The 17,833-nt window shown below is 41.0% G+C and overlaps 1 protein-coding gene and 1 pseudogene across 3 annotated transcripts in view; one reads left to right on the top strand and one right to left on the bottom strand.

The window, feature by feature from the left end:
- Window positions 1-17,833, bottom strand: part of RNF130 (ring finger protein 130) — a 142,840-nt gene that overhangs the window by 74,063 nt on the left and 50,944 nt on the right. For all 3 annotated transcript variants that reach the window (XM_055539100.1, XM_055539106.1, XM_055539112.1), the window contains one exon: window positions 1,844-2,094. In XM_055539100.1, coding sequence (XP_055395075.1) covers window positions 1,844-2,094 — 251 coding nt within the window. The remainder of the gene's footprint in view (window positions 1-1,843; window positions 2,095-17,833) is intronic.
- On the top strand, window positions 11,543-12,306 carry LOC129641235 (mitochondrial import inner membrane translocase subunit Tim17-B-like; annotated as a pseudogene).

The following is a 17,833-nucleotide window of genomic DNA, read 5'->3' as shown; positions in this document are numbered from 1 at the left end:
GAAGGATGAAAATTTTACACACCCCCACCTTGCACCATCCCCTACAGGGATTTACAGGTGCTCTGTCTGAATAGAGAATTATGTTATATAAAAAATTTTTTTAATTTTAAAATTTTAATTGGAAACTAATTACTTTACAATATTGTGGTGGTTTTTGCCATACATTCACATGAATCTGCCACGGGTGTACATGTGTTCCCCATCCTGAACCGCCCCTCCACCTCCCTCCCCATCCCATCCCTCTGGGTCCTCCCAGCGCACCAGCCCTGAGCACCCTGTCATGCATCGAACCTGGACTGGCGATCTGTTTCACGTATCATAATATACATGTTTCAGTGCTATTCTCTCAAATCATCCCACCCTCGCCTTCTCCCACAGAGTCCAAAAGTCTGTTCTTTACATCTGTGTCTCTTTACATCTGCTGTCTTGCATATAGGGTCATCGTTACCATCTTTCTAAATTCCATATATATGTGTTAATATACTGTATTGGTGTTTTTCTTTCTGACTTACTTCACTCTGTATAATAGGCTCCAGTTTTATCCACCTCATAGAACTGATTCAAATGCATTATTTTTAATAGGCGAGTAATATTCCATTGTGTACATGTACCATATAGGTACATGGGCTCAATAGTTGTGACACATGGGCACGGCATGTGAAATCTTCCTGGACACGCCGTGTCCATGCATCACAACTAATGAGCCCATGTATCTGTAGCCCAAGTACCTAGAGCCTGTGCTCTTCAACAAGAGAAGCCACTCCAACGAGAAGTCCATGGACTGCAACTACAGAGTAGCCCCAGCTCACTGCAACTAAAGGGAAGCCCATGTGCAGTAACAAAGACCCAGTGCAGCCAAAAATAATAATAAAAAAAACTGGCTTCAAACCATGCTCCACACTATTTACTTCTTCAGTTCAGTTCAGTTCAGTCACTCTGTCGTGTCCAACTCTTTGCGACCCCGTGAGCTGCAGCACGCCAGGCCTCCCCATCTATCAACAACTGCCAGAGCCTACCCAAACTCATGTCCATTGAGTCAGTGATGCCATCCAGCCATCTCATCCTCTGTCATCCCCTTCTCCTCCTGCCCTCAATCTTTCCCAGCATCAGGGTCTTTTCAAATGAGTTAGCTCTTCGCATCAGGTGGCCAAAGTATTTATTTCTTAGTTTTTTAGAAATACCTAAGACTGGGACCTAACATCCTACACCTGCTCCAGGGCAGATAGTCTGTATATAGCACATCAAACAAACTATTAATAAGTAACAAACTGACAGAAAACCATCTGCAAGTCCTTTACTACAGGGCAGTATACTGTTTTTCCTGTGCCTTTATTCATCTTAATACTGAGTACTTAGGCTGTGCTGGTCAATGTAATTCCCAGGGTGACTAGATAGATACATCTCTTCTATTGGTGCTTTTTGACCTCGTCAATGCCTTGTGGCTAAGATTAAACAGGACAGATAATTCACATGGGAAAAAAATTCACATGGAACAAAAGTATATATAGTGAAAAGTCTCCATCTTTCATCCTTCCAACTCCCCTGCTACTGAAAACAAATGTTACCAGCTTAAAAGTGCAACTTTGCAATATTTTTTCAAATTACTAGAATTAGGTATATCACACTCTGATATTAAGCTAACCACTCATCTGGAATATTCCAAGTGATCACTATAAACTTAATAATTTATCCATTTAGGTATTTCAAATATCCTTAAAAACTTGTATAGATATGCTTTTGACCATTTTTTAATGAAAAAATGTTCATATTGTGTATGATTACAACAGATGTTTATGAATTACGGCCAGTAAGCATTAATCACTATAGAGTACTGGTAGCTCACCTGGTTCCTGTCCCGGGCATTTGTATACCTGATCTTCTGAATGAAGTAGAATATAAGCCAGGCTGAAGAAATAATCATCAAAACAATAAAGGATATTGACACGAAGACTAGAGAACCACGGCTGAAGTTCTTTGGCGGCATTCGAGTTCCAACAGCTATTGTCATTTGTACAGAGATGTTTTTCTCCAGATAACTCAAAATATCTTTACCCCTCAATTCTGTAATCATGACAGCAATAATATCTCCAGTGCCTGTAATGTAAAATAAATATATATACTCAAGTGACATTTAAAATTTACAGAATATCAAATATATAAAAATGTTACTTAGAAAAACTACTGCAGTTTTTGCTAATGGCAAGGTTTTGCAGGTTCAAATGAAATGAAGTTGTAATTGGGTATGCTGGTACCAAGTGGGAAAAGAAATTTGATGTGTACTACTTAAGATTTAAACAAACACACTTAACGCATAAAAATGACTGTAGTGGTAAGAGCCGTATTAATTTGTCTTACAACTATATTTGAAAGACAGACCATTACATCGGCCAAATGTAACAAGAGACAGTGCACATCATTGTATTATACAGCAATCATGCTCAGTTGCTCAGTCGTGTCCAACTCTTTATGACCCTGTGGACTGTAGCCAAGTGGGAGAGGTGCCAGGCTCCTCTGACCATGGGCTTTCCCTAGCGAGAATACTGGAGTGGGTTGCCATTTCCTACTCCACGGAATCTTCCGGACCCAGGGATTGAACCCGTGTCTCCTGCACTGGCAGGCGGATTCTTGACCATTGAGCCACCTGGGAATCGTATTACACGGCAATAGAAATGTGACAAAAATCACGGCAGGTTTCACTGTAAAACCTTTTCCATCTTAAATGTGCTTTAGAGAGCCCCAATTCCTTATGAAAAGGAGAAAAACACTGTTATTTATAACACACTAGTACTTGTTGGCATTAACTTTTCTTATAAACATTTATGGAGCACCTATTGTGTGTAGAACTAGCACAAGGAACAGAAAGCAGAAGCTCAGGATATACAGTTTTATAATTTCACTGACTTAGGACAGAAATTTGATAATAGAGCGTCAACAGCAAAATGCCAAATGGTGGTATCTTTAATCAGTGACAGTTGAAACTATCTTAGGTCCTATGTGTAGATTGGACTAGGGGAAGGTTCCTTTTTTGTTCATCCCAGTTTATGTTTCATTTATAATATTCAATTGAAAGGACTATCCTTGTACAATGTACAAAGACCATTTACAACTGAAAAGAAATTCAATAAGCAGTTGATCAGAATACTGATTAAAATCCCTAAAACAAAAAGGAAACTGCAAATTAAAGCAACAAGTTAACATCTAATTATCTTTCAGATATAAGAGTTCTGATCAGTAAGTTAGAAAAAAATCTAAAATGATGCTAAACCATTTAAAATTTCCAGTTAGAAACCTTAAGTGATTTTAAAATGCTGTTCAACACGCAATATTCTGTGGTATAAGATACCAGGTATGGCTATAAAGTAACTGAGACGGATCCCACAAACGACACATGACAATCAGTCTCATTGCTTTATAATCACACCAGGTACAAACAGTTTTAGAAATCAATTCTGAAGCTCCCTCTTGAAGACTCAAGCTGGAAAAGGAGCTGGGAAAGCTGCACAGGTAGCCAAGGGAACTGATCCATGTAATTTCATTCATTAAAGCAACACTAAGTGAGCACCACCTAATTTCAATGGAAAGCTGTTTGGAAAAAGAAATATTTAATTATTTCAACCATCCTTTCAACAATATTTATTGAGTTATATACTATCATCAAGGCTCCTTAATGTCCACTTCCCAAAGAGAATGGAAATAACATTCTGCTGTGAAATAACAGAAAAGATATATATTGGTCTCTGTCTCTGGTTCCTGGGACAAAGCTCCTAAATGCTTGCAATTTCCTAAGTAACAGCACTAGGGGTATCTTTGGTTCTAATATTAGGTCTCTCACCTTGGTTCCTGACACAGAGTCCCTAAATCCCTTGGAATCCCCTGGATGACGGTAGTGTCTTTTGTTCTAATGAGGTGAATCTTGGTGGGCTCCTGGATAGCAGCAGGATCGTTGGCTGGTCACCAGAAAGACCAAACTGGATGAGGAGCTTGGACCTTTCAGCCCCATCTCCCAGTCCTTTGGGAAGGAAGAGGGACTAGAAACGTGAAGTCTGCATGAAAACCCAAAGGTATGGGGATCCACGAATGTCCAGGCCAGTGAACACACAGAGGAGGTAGAGGACAGCATGCCAGAGCGCCCCTGCTCACACTCTTCGCCCTGTGTATCTTTTACCCTTTATCTTTATAATAAACCAGTAAATGTTACATTTCCCTCGGAGTTCTATCAGCCATTCTAACAAACTTTTGGACAGAAGGAAGGGGTTGAGGGAACCACAACATACAACTGGAGGGTCAGAAGTACTTGTGACAACACTAGACTGCCAACTGGCTTCTGAAGTGGTGACGGGGGCTGGGGTGCCCCGTGGGACGGAGCTCTTCACCTGTGGGAGCCGATGCCACACCAGGCAGAGACTGTCAGAATCTAACTGAGCTACAGGACACCCAGCTAGAGTTGCTGAAAACCACTTGGTACAGGGAAAACCCCACAAACATTTGGTGACCAGGAAGAAGCATCAGAAGTGAAGTTTTCTTCGTAAGTAGTAAAGGAGACACACACAGGGGAGGTTTTTCCTTTACACCTGCTCTTGATTACGTGAAAACTACAACTGCTCTCAAAGGGCAATGGGGAATCTTTAAAGGGACTAGACCGAGGAGCCAAATACTACTATAATGCAGGGGCCTGGCAAGAGTGACAGGAAAGGAGACGAAAGCACTGCTGGTCAAACAAAGTGAAAAATAACTATAGCAGATCAGCAGAATACTAGCAAAGGAACTAGGCTCTCAACCATTTTAGCTCATAAATCCCTTCGAGAATCTGATGGTAGTGTACTCCTTTCTAATTTCAGCAGAGGTCCATGACCTCCTCATGCCCCACCCATAAATGAGAGCTCGGCTCAAAGATCCTAATTTAAGGATTGCCTCAGACACTTGACTTTTAAAGACTTGTGAAGCCAGTTTCTGTTTGGGGGAGAGTATCAGTGCAGGAAAAATGTAAGCTCAGGATAAAATTACAGTTAGATCAAGTAATGACTGATAAGAGCTGAATGAAGCACAAGCCGGAATCAAGATTGCCAGGAGAAATATCAACAACCTCAAATATGCAGATGAAACCACGCTGATGGCAGAAAGGGAAGAGGATGAAGGTGAAAGAGGAGAGTGAAAAAGCTGGTTTAAAACTCAACATTCAAAAAACAAAGATCATGGCATCCAGTTCCATCACTTCATGGCAAATAGATGGGGAACCAATAGAAACAGCGACAGACTTTATTTTCTTGGGCTACAGGATCACTGCAGATGGTGACTCCAGCCATGAAATTAAGATGCTTGCTCCTTGGAACAAAAGCTATGACCAACCTAGACAGCATATTAAAAAGCAGAGACATTACTTTGCTAACAAAGGTCCATCTAGTCAAAGCTATAGTTTTTCCAGTAGTCATATATGGATGTGAGAGTTGGACCATAAAGAAGGCTGAGTGCCGAAGAATTGATGCTTTTGAATTGTGCTGCTGGAGAAGACTCTTCAGAGTCCCTTGGACTGCAAGGAGATCCAACCAGTCCATCCTAAAGGAAATCAGTCCTGAATGTTCATTGGAAGGACTGATGCTGAAGCTGAAGCTCCAACACTTTGGTCACCTGATGCAAAGAGCAAACTCATCAGAAAAGACTCTGATGATGGGAAAAACTGAAGGCAGGAGGAGAAGGGGGCAACATAGAACCAGACCTTTGGATGGCATCACTAACTCAATGGACATGAGTTGGAGCAAGCTCCGGGAGATGAAGGACAGGGAAGCCTGGAGGGTGCAGCCCATGGGGTCGCAAAGAGTCAGACATGACTGAGCAACTGAACAACAGCAAAGTACCTAATTTGACTGTAATGATACAGACATTCAACGGAAGATGAAAAATATTTGGAACATTCATTACCACTTTCACATTAAAGCCCTTGGCAAACAATGCTTATAAATCATGAATATGGCCTCAGAATCCCATTCATTTCAACATGCTCAGTAGCCAGGATTAATTTACCAGAGATATCAATTAAGTAAAAGCCTTGTTGTGATCCCTGCTTTCATCTATTTTATTGAACACTTTCTCCATTGTCATTTTTAATGTGAATGTTTCCCCTGCTTGAGTGTGGCTACTTTAATAAACAACTCTATTCTTTCTTTTGAGAATTTTCAAGCCTACAGAATAGTTTCAATACTATATGAACACTTAAACACACTTTTTATTTAGATCTGTCAACTAAAGATCTGTCAACTGAAGTGAGGTAACACTTCACCTTTTCTGTATGTTTCTGCTGAACCAATTGACAGTAAGTTGCAAACACCAAGACATTTCCTTCTTAAATACTTTAGTATTATCTCCTAAGAACATGGATGTAATTGATTTATCACATTCAAGAAACTGAACTCTGATATGACACTGCTCTGCAATATACAGTCTATATTCAAATATTTCTGCCTGCTTCCAATGACCTTTTAGCTTCGCTGAGTACTCAGTACTTAATCTGGTCTTGTGGGCACTGTGCTTAGCTGTCTCTTGGCAGTCTCCTCTGCTTTAAAGCAGACCCCTCAGTATCACTTTCGGACATTCACAACACTGACCTTTTTGATGAGTCCAGGCAACATATTTTAAAAATGTCCCTCCATCTGGATTTGTCTGATTGTTTTTCCACCATTATATCTCCAAAGTAAATATTTTTGGTAGGAATGGTACACAGGTGATGCTATGTCCTTCTAGCATGCTATATCATATGTCAGGTTTTACCTTTATTGATGAAGGCAAGTTTTATCACTTGGCTAATCTGGTATCAGCCAGATTTTCTCTACTGTGAACAAATACTTGTGTCTTTTTAGTTAATAAGCAGTCTATAAGGTGATGCTTTCAGAATATCCAGTTCCCCAGCAAGTCTTCATTTAATGTACCCACTAATGCCCACCTGAATCAGTTACTACAACAGCATTTGTAAAATGGTGACTTTTCTAATATCTTCTACTTTTTGCAAAGTGGTTCTGTAATCAATATGATTCTACCTATCTTTTTTTCCTACTAAATAAATAGAACTTCTGGGTTGGCATCTTTTCTGTAAAAGAGTCCCTTTTCCCCCAACACCTAGCACTTCTTTGGAAAACAAAGGTATGTGGAAAAATATGTTAATGCTGCTATAATCCTGACTACAAAATCAATCTCAGGGGCCAACAAATGAAGCTAAGCTCCTTTGGGCTCATGTCTAGGCTCGAATTCCAGCATGATACTTATCCTCTCTGAACCGCTATCTCTTCTTTCTGATTATATTATTTGTAGCAGAAGATGGAGAAGCTCTATATGGTCAGCAAAAAAACGGTATTACTTGCAGGCATCATGGCAGATGCTCAGTAAGTATATCTACAGTTTACTCAGCTTATCCTACTTGTATTATTATTACTCACAGAAAGTAGAGGAAACCAAAAAGTCCCTACCACAAAATTTTGGAACTCCTGTTGCTTCTCTTTAACTTCTCCTACAACCATGGGAAACACTCAGAACTATCTGCTGACCAACACAAACCTCCTGGCTTCCAAGAGGACTGAACTTCAGCTCAGGGAGTGCCTGCAGTTGGGAAGTATCAGAAATCGCCAAACTCAACAGCCTTCTCTCAACAGCCTCCGTCACCCCACTCCTGGGAATCAATCTCAGGGCAAGACCAATTCAGCTGGGCAGCTGATACTATAGAAAGGCAGATACGGAAAGGGGCAAGTGAACTATTTGAGGCACTAGGCCCCAAGTGCAGAAAGTGCTTTCACTGCAAGTTTTTCCACATTTGTACTGTAAGCTTACCTGTTTGTTTTTTAAAACAAAACAAAACAGCATCCCTGTGCAAAATCCCATTTAACAGGTTTTCTGCCTTAACAGATGAACTTGTTTGCTAAGTTCAAATCACTTGCCAATGTTCTAAGGAATTTTAAAGCTCTTAAATAATCTCCCATATAAAGAGTTCAGGGGAATGTTGCATTCCCATATTAAGCGTCTGCAAAGACACTTTAGTAACTTCTGGTAGTGACATCAGTTATTCCTAAAGAATTCAATGACCTCTTTATATGTAAAGCAGAACACTGGATATTTTAAGTGAAAGAGATTAAAATGTCTTTAAAGGTCTCTCTTGCAACAACACAAGAGAGGACTTTACACATGTACATCACCAGATGGTCAGTACCGAAAATAGACTGATTAATATTATTTGCAGCAGAAGATGGAGAAGCTCTATATGGTCAGTAAAAACAAGACTGAGAGCTGACTGTGGCTCACATCATCAGCTCCTTATTGCGAAATTCAGGCTCAAATTGAAGAAAGTAGGGAAAATCACTAGGCCATTCAGATATGACCTAAATCAAATCCCTTATGATTATGTAGTAACGAGCAGATTCAAGGGACTAGATCTGTTAAGAATGTCTGAAGAACAATGGACAGAGGTTCATAACATTGCACAGGATGTGATGACCAAAACTATCCCCAAGAAAAAGAAATGCAAGAAGGCAAACTGGTTATCTGAGGAGGCCTTACAAATAGTTGAGAAAAGAAGAGAAGCCAAGAAGAAAGGGAAAGATACATCCATCTGAATGCAGAGTTCAGGAGAACAGCAAGGAGAATTAAGAAAACTTTCTTAAGTGACCAATGCAAAGAAATAGAGGAAAACAACAGAATGGGAAAGACTAGACATCTTTTTAAGAAAATTGGAGATACCAAGGGAACATTTCATAAAAAGATGGGCACAGTAAAGGACAGAAACAGTATGGACCTAACAGAAACAGAAGATGTTAAGAAGAGGTGGCAAGAATACACAGGCTGCTGCTGCTGCTAAGTTGCTTCAGTCGTGTCCGACTCTGTGTGATCCCATAGATGGCAGCCTACCAGGCTCCTCTGTCCCTGGGATTCTCCAGGCAAGAATACTGGAGTGGGTTGCCATTTCCTTCTCTAATGCATGAAAGTAAAAAGTGAAAGTGAAGTCACTCAGTTATGTCTGACTCTTAGCGACCCCATGTACTGCAGCCTACCAGGCCCCTCCGTCCATGGGATTTTCCAGGCAAGACTACTGCAGTGGGGTGCCACTGCCTTCTCCGAGAATACACATAAGAACTATGCAAAAAAGCTCTTAATGACCCAGATAACCATGATGGTGTGATCACTCACCTAGAGCCAGACATCCTGGAGTGCAAAGTCAAGTGGGCCTTAGGAAGCATCACTATGAACAAAGCTAATGAAGTGATGGAATTCCAGTTGAGCTATTTCAAATCTTAAAAGATGATGCTGTGAAAGTGCTGCACTCAATATGCCAGCAATTTGGAAAACTCAGCAGTGACCACAGGAATGGAAAAAATCAGTTTTCATTCCAATCCCAAAGGATGTTCAAATTTCCATATGATTGCACTCATGTCACATGCCAGGAAGATTATGCTCATGATCCTTCAAGCTAGGTTTCAGTGGTATGTGAACTGTGCACTTCCAGATGTACAAACTGGATTTAGAAAAGGCAGAGGGACCAGAGATCAAATTGTCAACATACACTGGATCATAGAAAAAGCAAGGGAATTCCTAAAAAACATCTACTTCTGCTTCACTGACTATGCTAAAGCCTTTGACTGTGTGGATCACAACAAACTGAGGACTTTTCTTAAAGAGATAGGAATACCAGACCACCTTACCTGACTCAATGGACATGAGTTTGAGCAAACTCAGGTAGATAATGAAGGGTAGGGAAGCCTGGCGTGCTGGTCCATGGGATCACAAAGAGTCGGACACAACTTAGCGACTGAACAACAAAAGGTCTAGCTAGAACGGCCGTAGCAGAGGGAACAGGCAGGTGTACGTCAGGGGTTTTCCGTGCTGGCCCATCAGTCACATCGCACCATCAATCACGTTGCACATCCTGGCTGAGCCCTGTGTGCTTGTGTCTCCATGAATCTCATGAGCAGAGAGATTCGGATTTTTGCACACATCAAGAAAACCACTCAGCAAGACTCTCCTTCAGATTTGATGGAGAAATCAAAAGCTTTCCAGACAAGCAAAAGTTAAGAAAATTCAGCACCACCAAACCAGCTTTACAACAAATACTAAAGGAACTTCTCTAGGCAGGAAACACAAGGAAAGGACCTACAGAAAATAAACCCAAAACAATTAAGAAAACGGTAACAGGATTATACATAGCAAAAATGACCTTAAATGTAAATGGATTAAATACACTAATCAAAAGACACAGACTGGGTGGATGAAGACATGTGCATGTATGCACTTTCACTTATGACATCACTATGCTTGACATCATCATTTGTATATGATGTCATATACAAATTGTATATGTAACTATTTTATACTGTTAAGTTAATCATGTTCCCATTATGACTTGCAATTGTAATTATCTTTTATTTTTTCAGGTTATCGATTGTGAAAACTGATAAACAAACATCTTTTACTACTGGGATTATGTAACTATTACTCACTACTACTGTATCATGATTGGTCAACACTTAACTATATCATGCCATTCATTCCCTTCTGGCTTGAAGAGTTTCTATCCCTTCTGTAGGTGACAACCTGATGGGAGTTCCCTTGTATGTTGTCATTTTTCCTTTAATATTTTATCTTTGTCTTTAAATTTTGTCAGTTTGATTACTATGTGTCTCTCTGTGTTCCTCCTCAGGTTTATCCTGCCTGGGACTCTCTGCGCTTCCTGGACTTGCTTAACTATTTCCTTGCCCACGTTTGGGAAGTTTTCAGCTATTATTTCTTCAAATATTTTCTCAGGTCCTTTCTCTTGGTCTTGTCCTTCTGGGACCCCTATAATGTGAATGTTGGTGTGTTTAATGTTGTCCCAGAGGTCTCTTGGTCAACAGAAAAATAATAGAAATATATAGCACCAAAACTAGGATCTAATAGAAAAACTTTTTGAAATCCAGATGCATCTCAGAACTGTCTTGAAATTTTTTGGAAAATACAAATGCTCAAGTATTGATTTTTTTCTCCAAAGCTCCAGATGTGTTTCTAACGAGCAGTCATGTTGAAAAACAACTGAACTATATGATGCTCTTTTACTAGTTTGTTTCACTTTTTCTATTTCATATTCAGTGTTCCCATTTCATTTAGTTTATGTTCTCCAATTTCTCCATCTCTTCTTTTTTTTTGGGATGTTCTTTCTCAAGCCTTTATCAAGTATAGTAGAAATGCTTTTGTATACATATATATAAATATGTGTAATATATATATTTAAAAAACTTATGAGTTTCTGCTTAACTAAAAAAATTGTGACATTTTGATTCCACTTGTTTGACTTAGTATGAATAGAATGTTAGATTTCTAATTAAAAAATAGATATGTAACAAGCAACAAAGGTTTACTGTACAGCACAGGGAACTATAGTCAATGTCTTGTAATAACCTATGATGGAAAATAATTTCAAAAATATTACATATATTTATATAACTGAATCACCTTGCTGTGCACCTGAAACACTGTAACTCAATTATACTTCAATAAAATATATTTATGAAAAAAAAAGAATTCAAGTGAGGCTGCCATGGAGGAGTGCGCTGGTGAGCCTTGCCCTTGGTGAATTACGTGGGTGACTGTAGTGGAACCTTCACTATGGGTGTTATCAGCATGGAGTCTTCCAGGCTATTAAGGGCTTCTGTAATGGCCCTGTTACAATTTGGCATCAATTGACAGGCAGTGTCAACGCTGTGAGGATCTGAGCCCCTCAGACTGGAGACATCTTCGTGATGTGGGGGGACACATTTTCCACCATCAACTGTAGTCTGGTGCTGCTGTGGGCAAGAAAGACCCCTAGAGCCCCATCACCCCTGGAGCACTGACCAGCGCTGTGCTGGCTGCCCACAGTGGCCACTGGCCACGTCTGGCTCAGCAAAGATTGGGGTGCATCTCGTTGGCCCTCATCGAGGGTGCTGCCATCCTCCAAACTCACTACAGGGCCCAGCAGTTCTGCAATGCATCCCCATTCCCGGAGCTCAGCCAGCTGCCCCCTGAGTGTACCCTGGCTGCAGGTTACCCCAGCTATCAGCAATATCATGGAGCAAGTGACCACACCACCACCACGGGAGCGCCTCTTCTGTTCTCTCCCCAATTATCTACCTCGAAGGGAAGGCTGGCTCCCAGGTGGCCCTGGGACCCTTCAGAGAGGGCCTCTACTCTGTTCCCTTATCCCAGGTTGGGTGTGGGGTACCCTAGCTGCCCCGATGGGTGGGTCCCTTCTCTATCAGGGCACCACAGTCCCCACTCACGTGTAACACGCTCCCACCCTTGTCTCTTTACACAGTGCCCTGATGAACATTTAAAGTCAGTTTTGAAAGGCCTCTGTACGTACTCCTTGAGTGCCCCACAGAAGCTGTTCTCTAGGACAGGGGCAGAGCACTCTTCAGGGATTTGGGAGCCCTCGGATTTGGAGCTGCACAGAGAGTGGTCTCTAACAAAGGCTTATAGGATCAAAGTGTAGGAGGGGAAATGAAAAAAAAAAAAAAAGAATTCAAAGGAGAAAAAATATGCTACATTCTTTCACAAAATGAATACCCCTGTGGGTGACAGATTATATGAGAGATTTCCTGCTGAGATTTGTCACTTTTTTCTAAAACATACACTTATATTTCATTCCTCTATTCAAAACCTTTCATGTATCCCTGCTGCTGCTGCTAAGTTGCTTTAGTCATGTCTGACTCTGTGCAACCCCATAGATGGCAGCCCACCAGGCTCCCCCGTCCCTGGGATTCTCCAGGCAAGAACACTGTAGTGGGTTGCCATTTCCTTCTCCAATGCATGAAAGTGAAAAGTGAAAGTGAAGTCGCTCAGTCTTGTCAGACTCTTAGCGACCCCATGGACTGTAGCCTACCAGGATCCTCCATCCATGGGATTTTCCAGGCAAGAGTACTGGAGTGGGGTGTCATGTATCCCTACTGTCAACTAAATAAAGTTCAAACTCCATGACATTCAGGGCATTTCAGGAGACAAGTGGACCTAAATGTAACTGAGCATTGTGTAATGGTTGTTGTTCAGTCCCTAAGTCATGTCCAGCTCTTTGCACCCTCATGGACTGCAGCATGCCAGGCTTCCCTGTCCTTCACTATCTCCCGAAGTTTGCTCAAATCATGTCCACTGAGTCAGTGATGTTCTTTAACCATCTCATCATCTGCTGCCCCATTTCCTTTTGCCTTCAATCTTTCCCAGCAGCAAGGTCTTTTCCAACGCGTAGGCTCATGTGATGGTAGACACTTCTTATTGACCAAATGAAATCGTTTGTCCAAAGTCACTCAAACAGTGGCTCATGATATAAGCAGTGTGCAAGGGTGAAGAGTGGAGAAGGATAAATCTGAGAGAACAGAGGGCCCACAGAACTGAAAGCTTCAACAAACCCAATGACAGAAGGAGGGAAAGAAGAAGCAACAGTCAGAGAACAGGATGCTGGAACTGAGACTCAAAAGACATAAAAATTCCAGGAGATAATGAGGCCCAGGTTCCTAATGAGGTGGAACGGTCAAAGGATCTCAGAGAAGAATTTTAGGTTTGGTCGTTCACTCCCCACATGGATATTGAAGTTGGCCAGGATGATGGTAGGGCTACATATGTATGGGTGAGTAAGTCAGGGGTCAGGGCCTCCGAGAAGTGACAGGCAGGGAGGTGAATGACTGATACAAGAGGGACGCATGGTGCAGAACAAGAGAATGAAAGGTAAAGTTGTTACCGTGGAAGTGTGCTGGTGTGAAAGCAGCTGTAGTGCTTCAAGAAAATGCCATTACCAGCGATATCCGGCTGATGCCCACAAGGTTCACAACACTGATGAACCTGAAATTGTGCTGAAGTCTGAACCTAAACCACCTGCCCAAAAGCTGACATACAGGAGAGCTCCATGTGTAAGCCACCAAGCGATTTCAGAGTTGCTGGATAATTCCTGATGATTCTCGGCTATAATTTGTCCTCAAAAAGAACAAGGGTCTACAGAACCCTTGTTCTTTTATTCCTTGAGTAGGAAGTTCTGCAAACAAGTAGGGCCAAGGCTCGATGCCCAGTGCTCAAATGTCATTTTTTTCTTCTTATGCTATCCCCTGCCTATACATACTCATCAGGTAATTTCTGTTCTCATTTTCTACATCATAATAAAGAAAAAAATAGGAGCAAAGACCAGATGGAAAAAAAAGCCACTTTTGCCCTTGATATAGAGAGGCAGAAAAGTAGGAGGGTAATTAGGAGGACAGCACCAGACACCAAGAAAATCATCCAATCTTTTAGTTAGAAGAGTGCTTAGAGATCATCTTCAACATAATACAGGAACCCCATATAAATTACTTAAAAAAAAATTCTATTTACTTTCGGCTGAACTGGGTCTTCATTGCCGCACGGGCCTTTCTCTAGTGAGGGAGAGCAGGGGCGCCCTCCAGTTGCGGTGCAGATTCTCACTGCAGAGGCTGCTCTTGTTGCAGAGCACGGGCTCTAGCGCGCGCGGCTTCAGCAGGTGCGGTTCTCGGGCTCTAGAGCACAGGCTCAGCACTTGTGGTGCATACAGGCTCAGCTGCCCCACGCAACTGGAATCCTCCCGGACCAGGGCTGGGACCTGCGCCTCCTGCACTGGCAGGTGCATTCTTTACTGCTGAGACACCAGGGAAGCCCAGCTTTTAGTACAGAAAGGTCCTTTTAATAACCAAATTCTTGATTCCTGAATGCCCATTCATGGCTCTTGGTTCTCTTCTCTGGAGAAGCATCACTGAACAAATAAACTGTATTTCACTTATCGAGGGTGTAAAATACCATAAACTGTAGAGTGCATCATTACTGTATGTATCATGAAGAAAAAATCCTGTGAAATCATAAGATGCCATCAAATATAAGAAACACCTCCAAGAATTGATGAAAACTCCTCTTCCCTTGGAAGAAGTCAAAGACATCTTTCCTGGAACTCCACCTCAGTCTTTTCTCCAAACTAATTATTCCCAAAGTCCCAAATTATTCATTTTTAAAAAAGATTTTTAAAAGAATCTAATGTTTACAAGTTGGAAATATAAAAACTTCTCCCCCAAACCATTCAAAAGTAAGCTACTGGCATGATGCCACATCATCCCTAAACATTCAGTGTGTATTTTATAAACAAACAAAAAAACACTTATAAAGAAATAGTACAGTCACCCAAATCAGGAAATTAACACTGATACATTACTGCTGTCTAATCTGAGAGTCCATTCAATTCACTCAATTCCCCAATAATGTCCTTTACAGTGGTCCACGCCACAACCACGCATTACATTTAACAGTCTCTCAGGCTTTGCCTGACGCTCACGCCCTTGATGTCTTTATTCTGTAGAATGTCCCTCATTCTGGATGCGTCCGGTGGTTCCTTGTGGCAAGACTCAGGTCACGCACCTCTGGTAGGAACATCACAGAAGCGATGCTGTGCTCTTTCTGGTGAATACGCGCAGGTGGCACAGTTTGGATATAACCCATTACTAGTGATGTTCACTTTGATCATTCATAAAAGTGATGTCCTCCAGGCATTTCCAGTGACTCTTTCCCCTAGTAATTGTTAAGTATTCTGTAGGGAGGTATTTTGAGACTAGGTAAGCATTCCATTCCTCATCAAACTTTCACTTTATTTTACTTTTTAGATCAGTATGAATTCACGGTTATTATTTCACTTAATGGTCTAAAACACTATCATTATTAACTTGATGCTAAAATTCCAAATTGTGTTCAGTAAAACTTTTCCATCCTGTTCTTTTTTTGACTTAAATGTCTTTTTCAATTAAGAATGAATATAATACTTCAATACCAAGAGCAGCAGGACACTAATGTCTGCCTTCATCTGAATAGTATGCTTACAGGGATACAGGTCAAGCTTTCAATATATTTTTTAGCAACCATGCTACATTTTAGCATATGCTGAGCTTACATGATTATTGTTCCCAGCTGTCCTCAACCTGAACTGTTACTTTCTCCACAAAACCTAGTTTCTATTTTTTTTACACCATTTGTGGGCTGACCTAATGAATACTTTCTTTTCTTTGTTATATGTTCCAAGACCCACCTAGTCTTGTGCCATTTTCAAGTTAAGATACCTATATTTATGTTTTCTTATGAGTTTCATTTTTAAAAAATCTTATTTAAGTATAGTTGATTTACAGTGTTAATGGCTGCTGTACTGCAAAGTGACTCAATTAGACATATATATATTCTTTTCCACATTCTTTTCCACATGACTTATCACAGGATACTGAATACAGTTCCCCATGCTATACAGTCGGACCCTGTTGTTTATCCGTCCTATGTATTAGTTTGCACCTCCTAATCCTAAGCTCCCCATCTTTCCCTCCTACACATCCCTTGCCCCTTGGCAACCACAAGTCTGTTCTCTCTCTCTGAGTCTGTTTTGTAGATATGTTCGTATGTGCCATATTTTAGACTCCACACGTAACTGATAACAGATGGTGTTTGTCTTTCTCTTTCTGACTTACTTTACTTAGTATGATAATCTCTAGGTTCATCAATGTTGCTGCAAATGGCATTATTTCATTCTTTTTTATGGCTAAGTAATATTCCACCATATTGGGTTGGCCAAAGAGTTCCTTTGGTTTTTAAGGAAAAATAAAAGACACATTTTTCATTTCCACTGAGAACTTTATTGAACAGTGTATTCACTGTTTTGTTCCACGACCTTCTGCCACTTTTCAGGCAACTTCAAAATTTCATTTTCCAAAACTTTTTCTCTTTGAGCAAAGAACTGTTTCAGGTGCCTTTTATAATCCTCCAAGAAATCGAAATTTTTTTCTATTAAGAGAATTTTGTAAAGACAGAAATAAATGGAAATCTGAAGGTTCAATGTCTGATAATTGTGGACTTTCTAAAGCTGGAATCAAGATTGCCAGGAGAAATATCAATAACCTCAGATATGCAGATGACACCACCCTTATGGCAGAAAGTGAAGAGGAACTAAAAAGCCTCTTGATGAAAGTGAAAGAGGAGAGTGAAAAAGTTGGCTTAAAGCTCAACATTCAGAAAACGAAGATCACGGAATATGGTCCCATCACTTCATGGGAAATAGATGGGGAAACAGTGGAAAGAGTGTCAGACTTTATTTTGGGGGGCTCCAAAATCACTGCAGATGGTGATTGCAGCCATGAGATTAAAAGATGCTTACTCCTTGGAAGGAAAGTTATGACCAACCCAGATAGCATATTCAAAAGCAGAGACATTACTTTGCCAACAAAAGTCCGTCTAGTCAAGGTTATGGTTTTTCCAGTGGTCATGTATGGATGTGAGAGTTGGACTGTGAAGAAAGCTGAGTGCCAAAGAATTGATGCTTTTGAACTGTGGTGTTGGAGAAGACTCTTGAGAGTCCCTTGGACTGCAAGGAGATCCAACCAGTCCATCCTAAAGGAGATCAGTCCTGGGTGTTCTTTGGAAGGAATGATGCTAAAGCTGAAACTCCAGTACTTTGGCCACCTCATGCAAAGACTTGACTCATTGGAAAAGACTCTAATGCTGGGAGGGATTGGGGGCAGGAGGAGAAGGGGACGACAGAGGATGAGATGGCTGGATGGCATCACCGACTCAATGGACGTGAGTTTGAGTGAACTCCGGGAGTTGGTGATGGACAGGAGGCCTGGCATGCTGCAATTCATGGGGTAGCAAAGAGTCGGACACGACTGAGCGACTGGATTGAACTGAATTCTGACCCATGTGAGGTGGAACTCATTATAGTTTTGCTTTGCATTTCTCTAATAATAAGTGATGATCAGCATCTTTTCATTTGTTTATAGGTCACCTGTTATGTTTTCTTTGGAGAACTTTCTATTTAGGTCTTCTGCCCATTTTT

Source organism: Bubalus kerabau, chromosome 1 (genome assembly GCF_029407905.1).
Source record: "Bubalus kerabau isolate K-KA32 ecotype Philippines breed swamp buffalo chromosome 1, PCC_UOA_SB_1v2, whole genome shotgun sequence".
NCBI classification, from domain to species: Eukaryota; Metazoa; Chordata; class Mammalia; order Artiodactyla; family Bovidae; genus Bubalus; species Bubalus kerabau.
The sequence above is the reverse complement of the archived record's forward strand: the minus strand, read 5'-3'. Positions and strand labels throughout refer to the sequence as shown.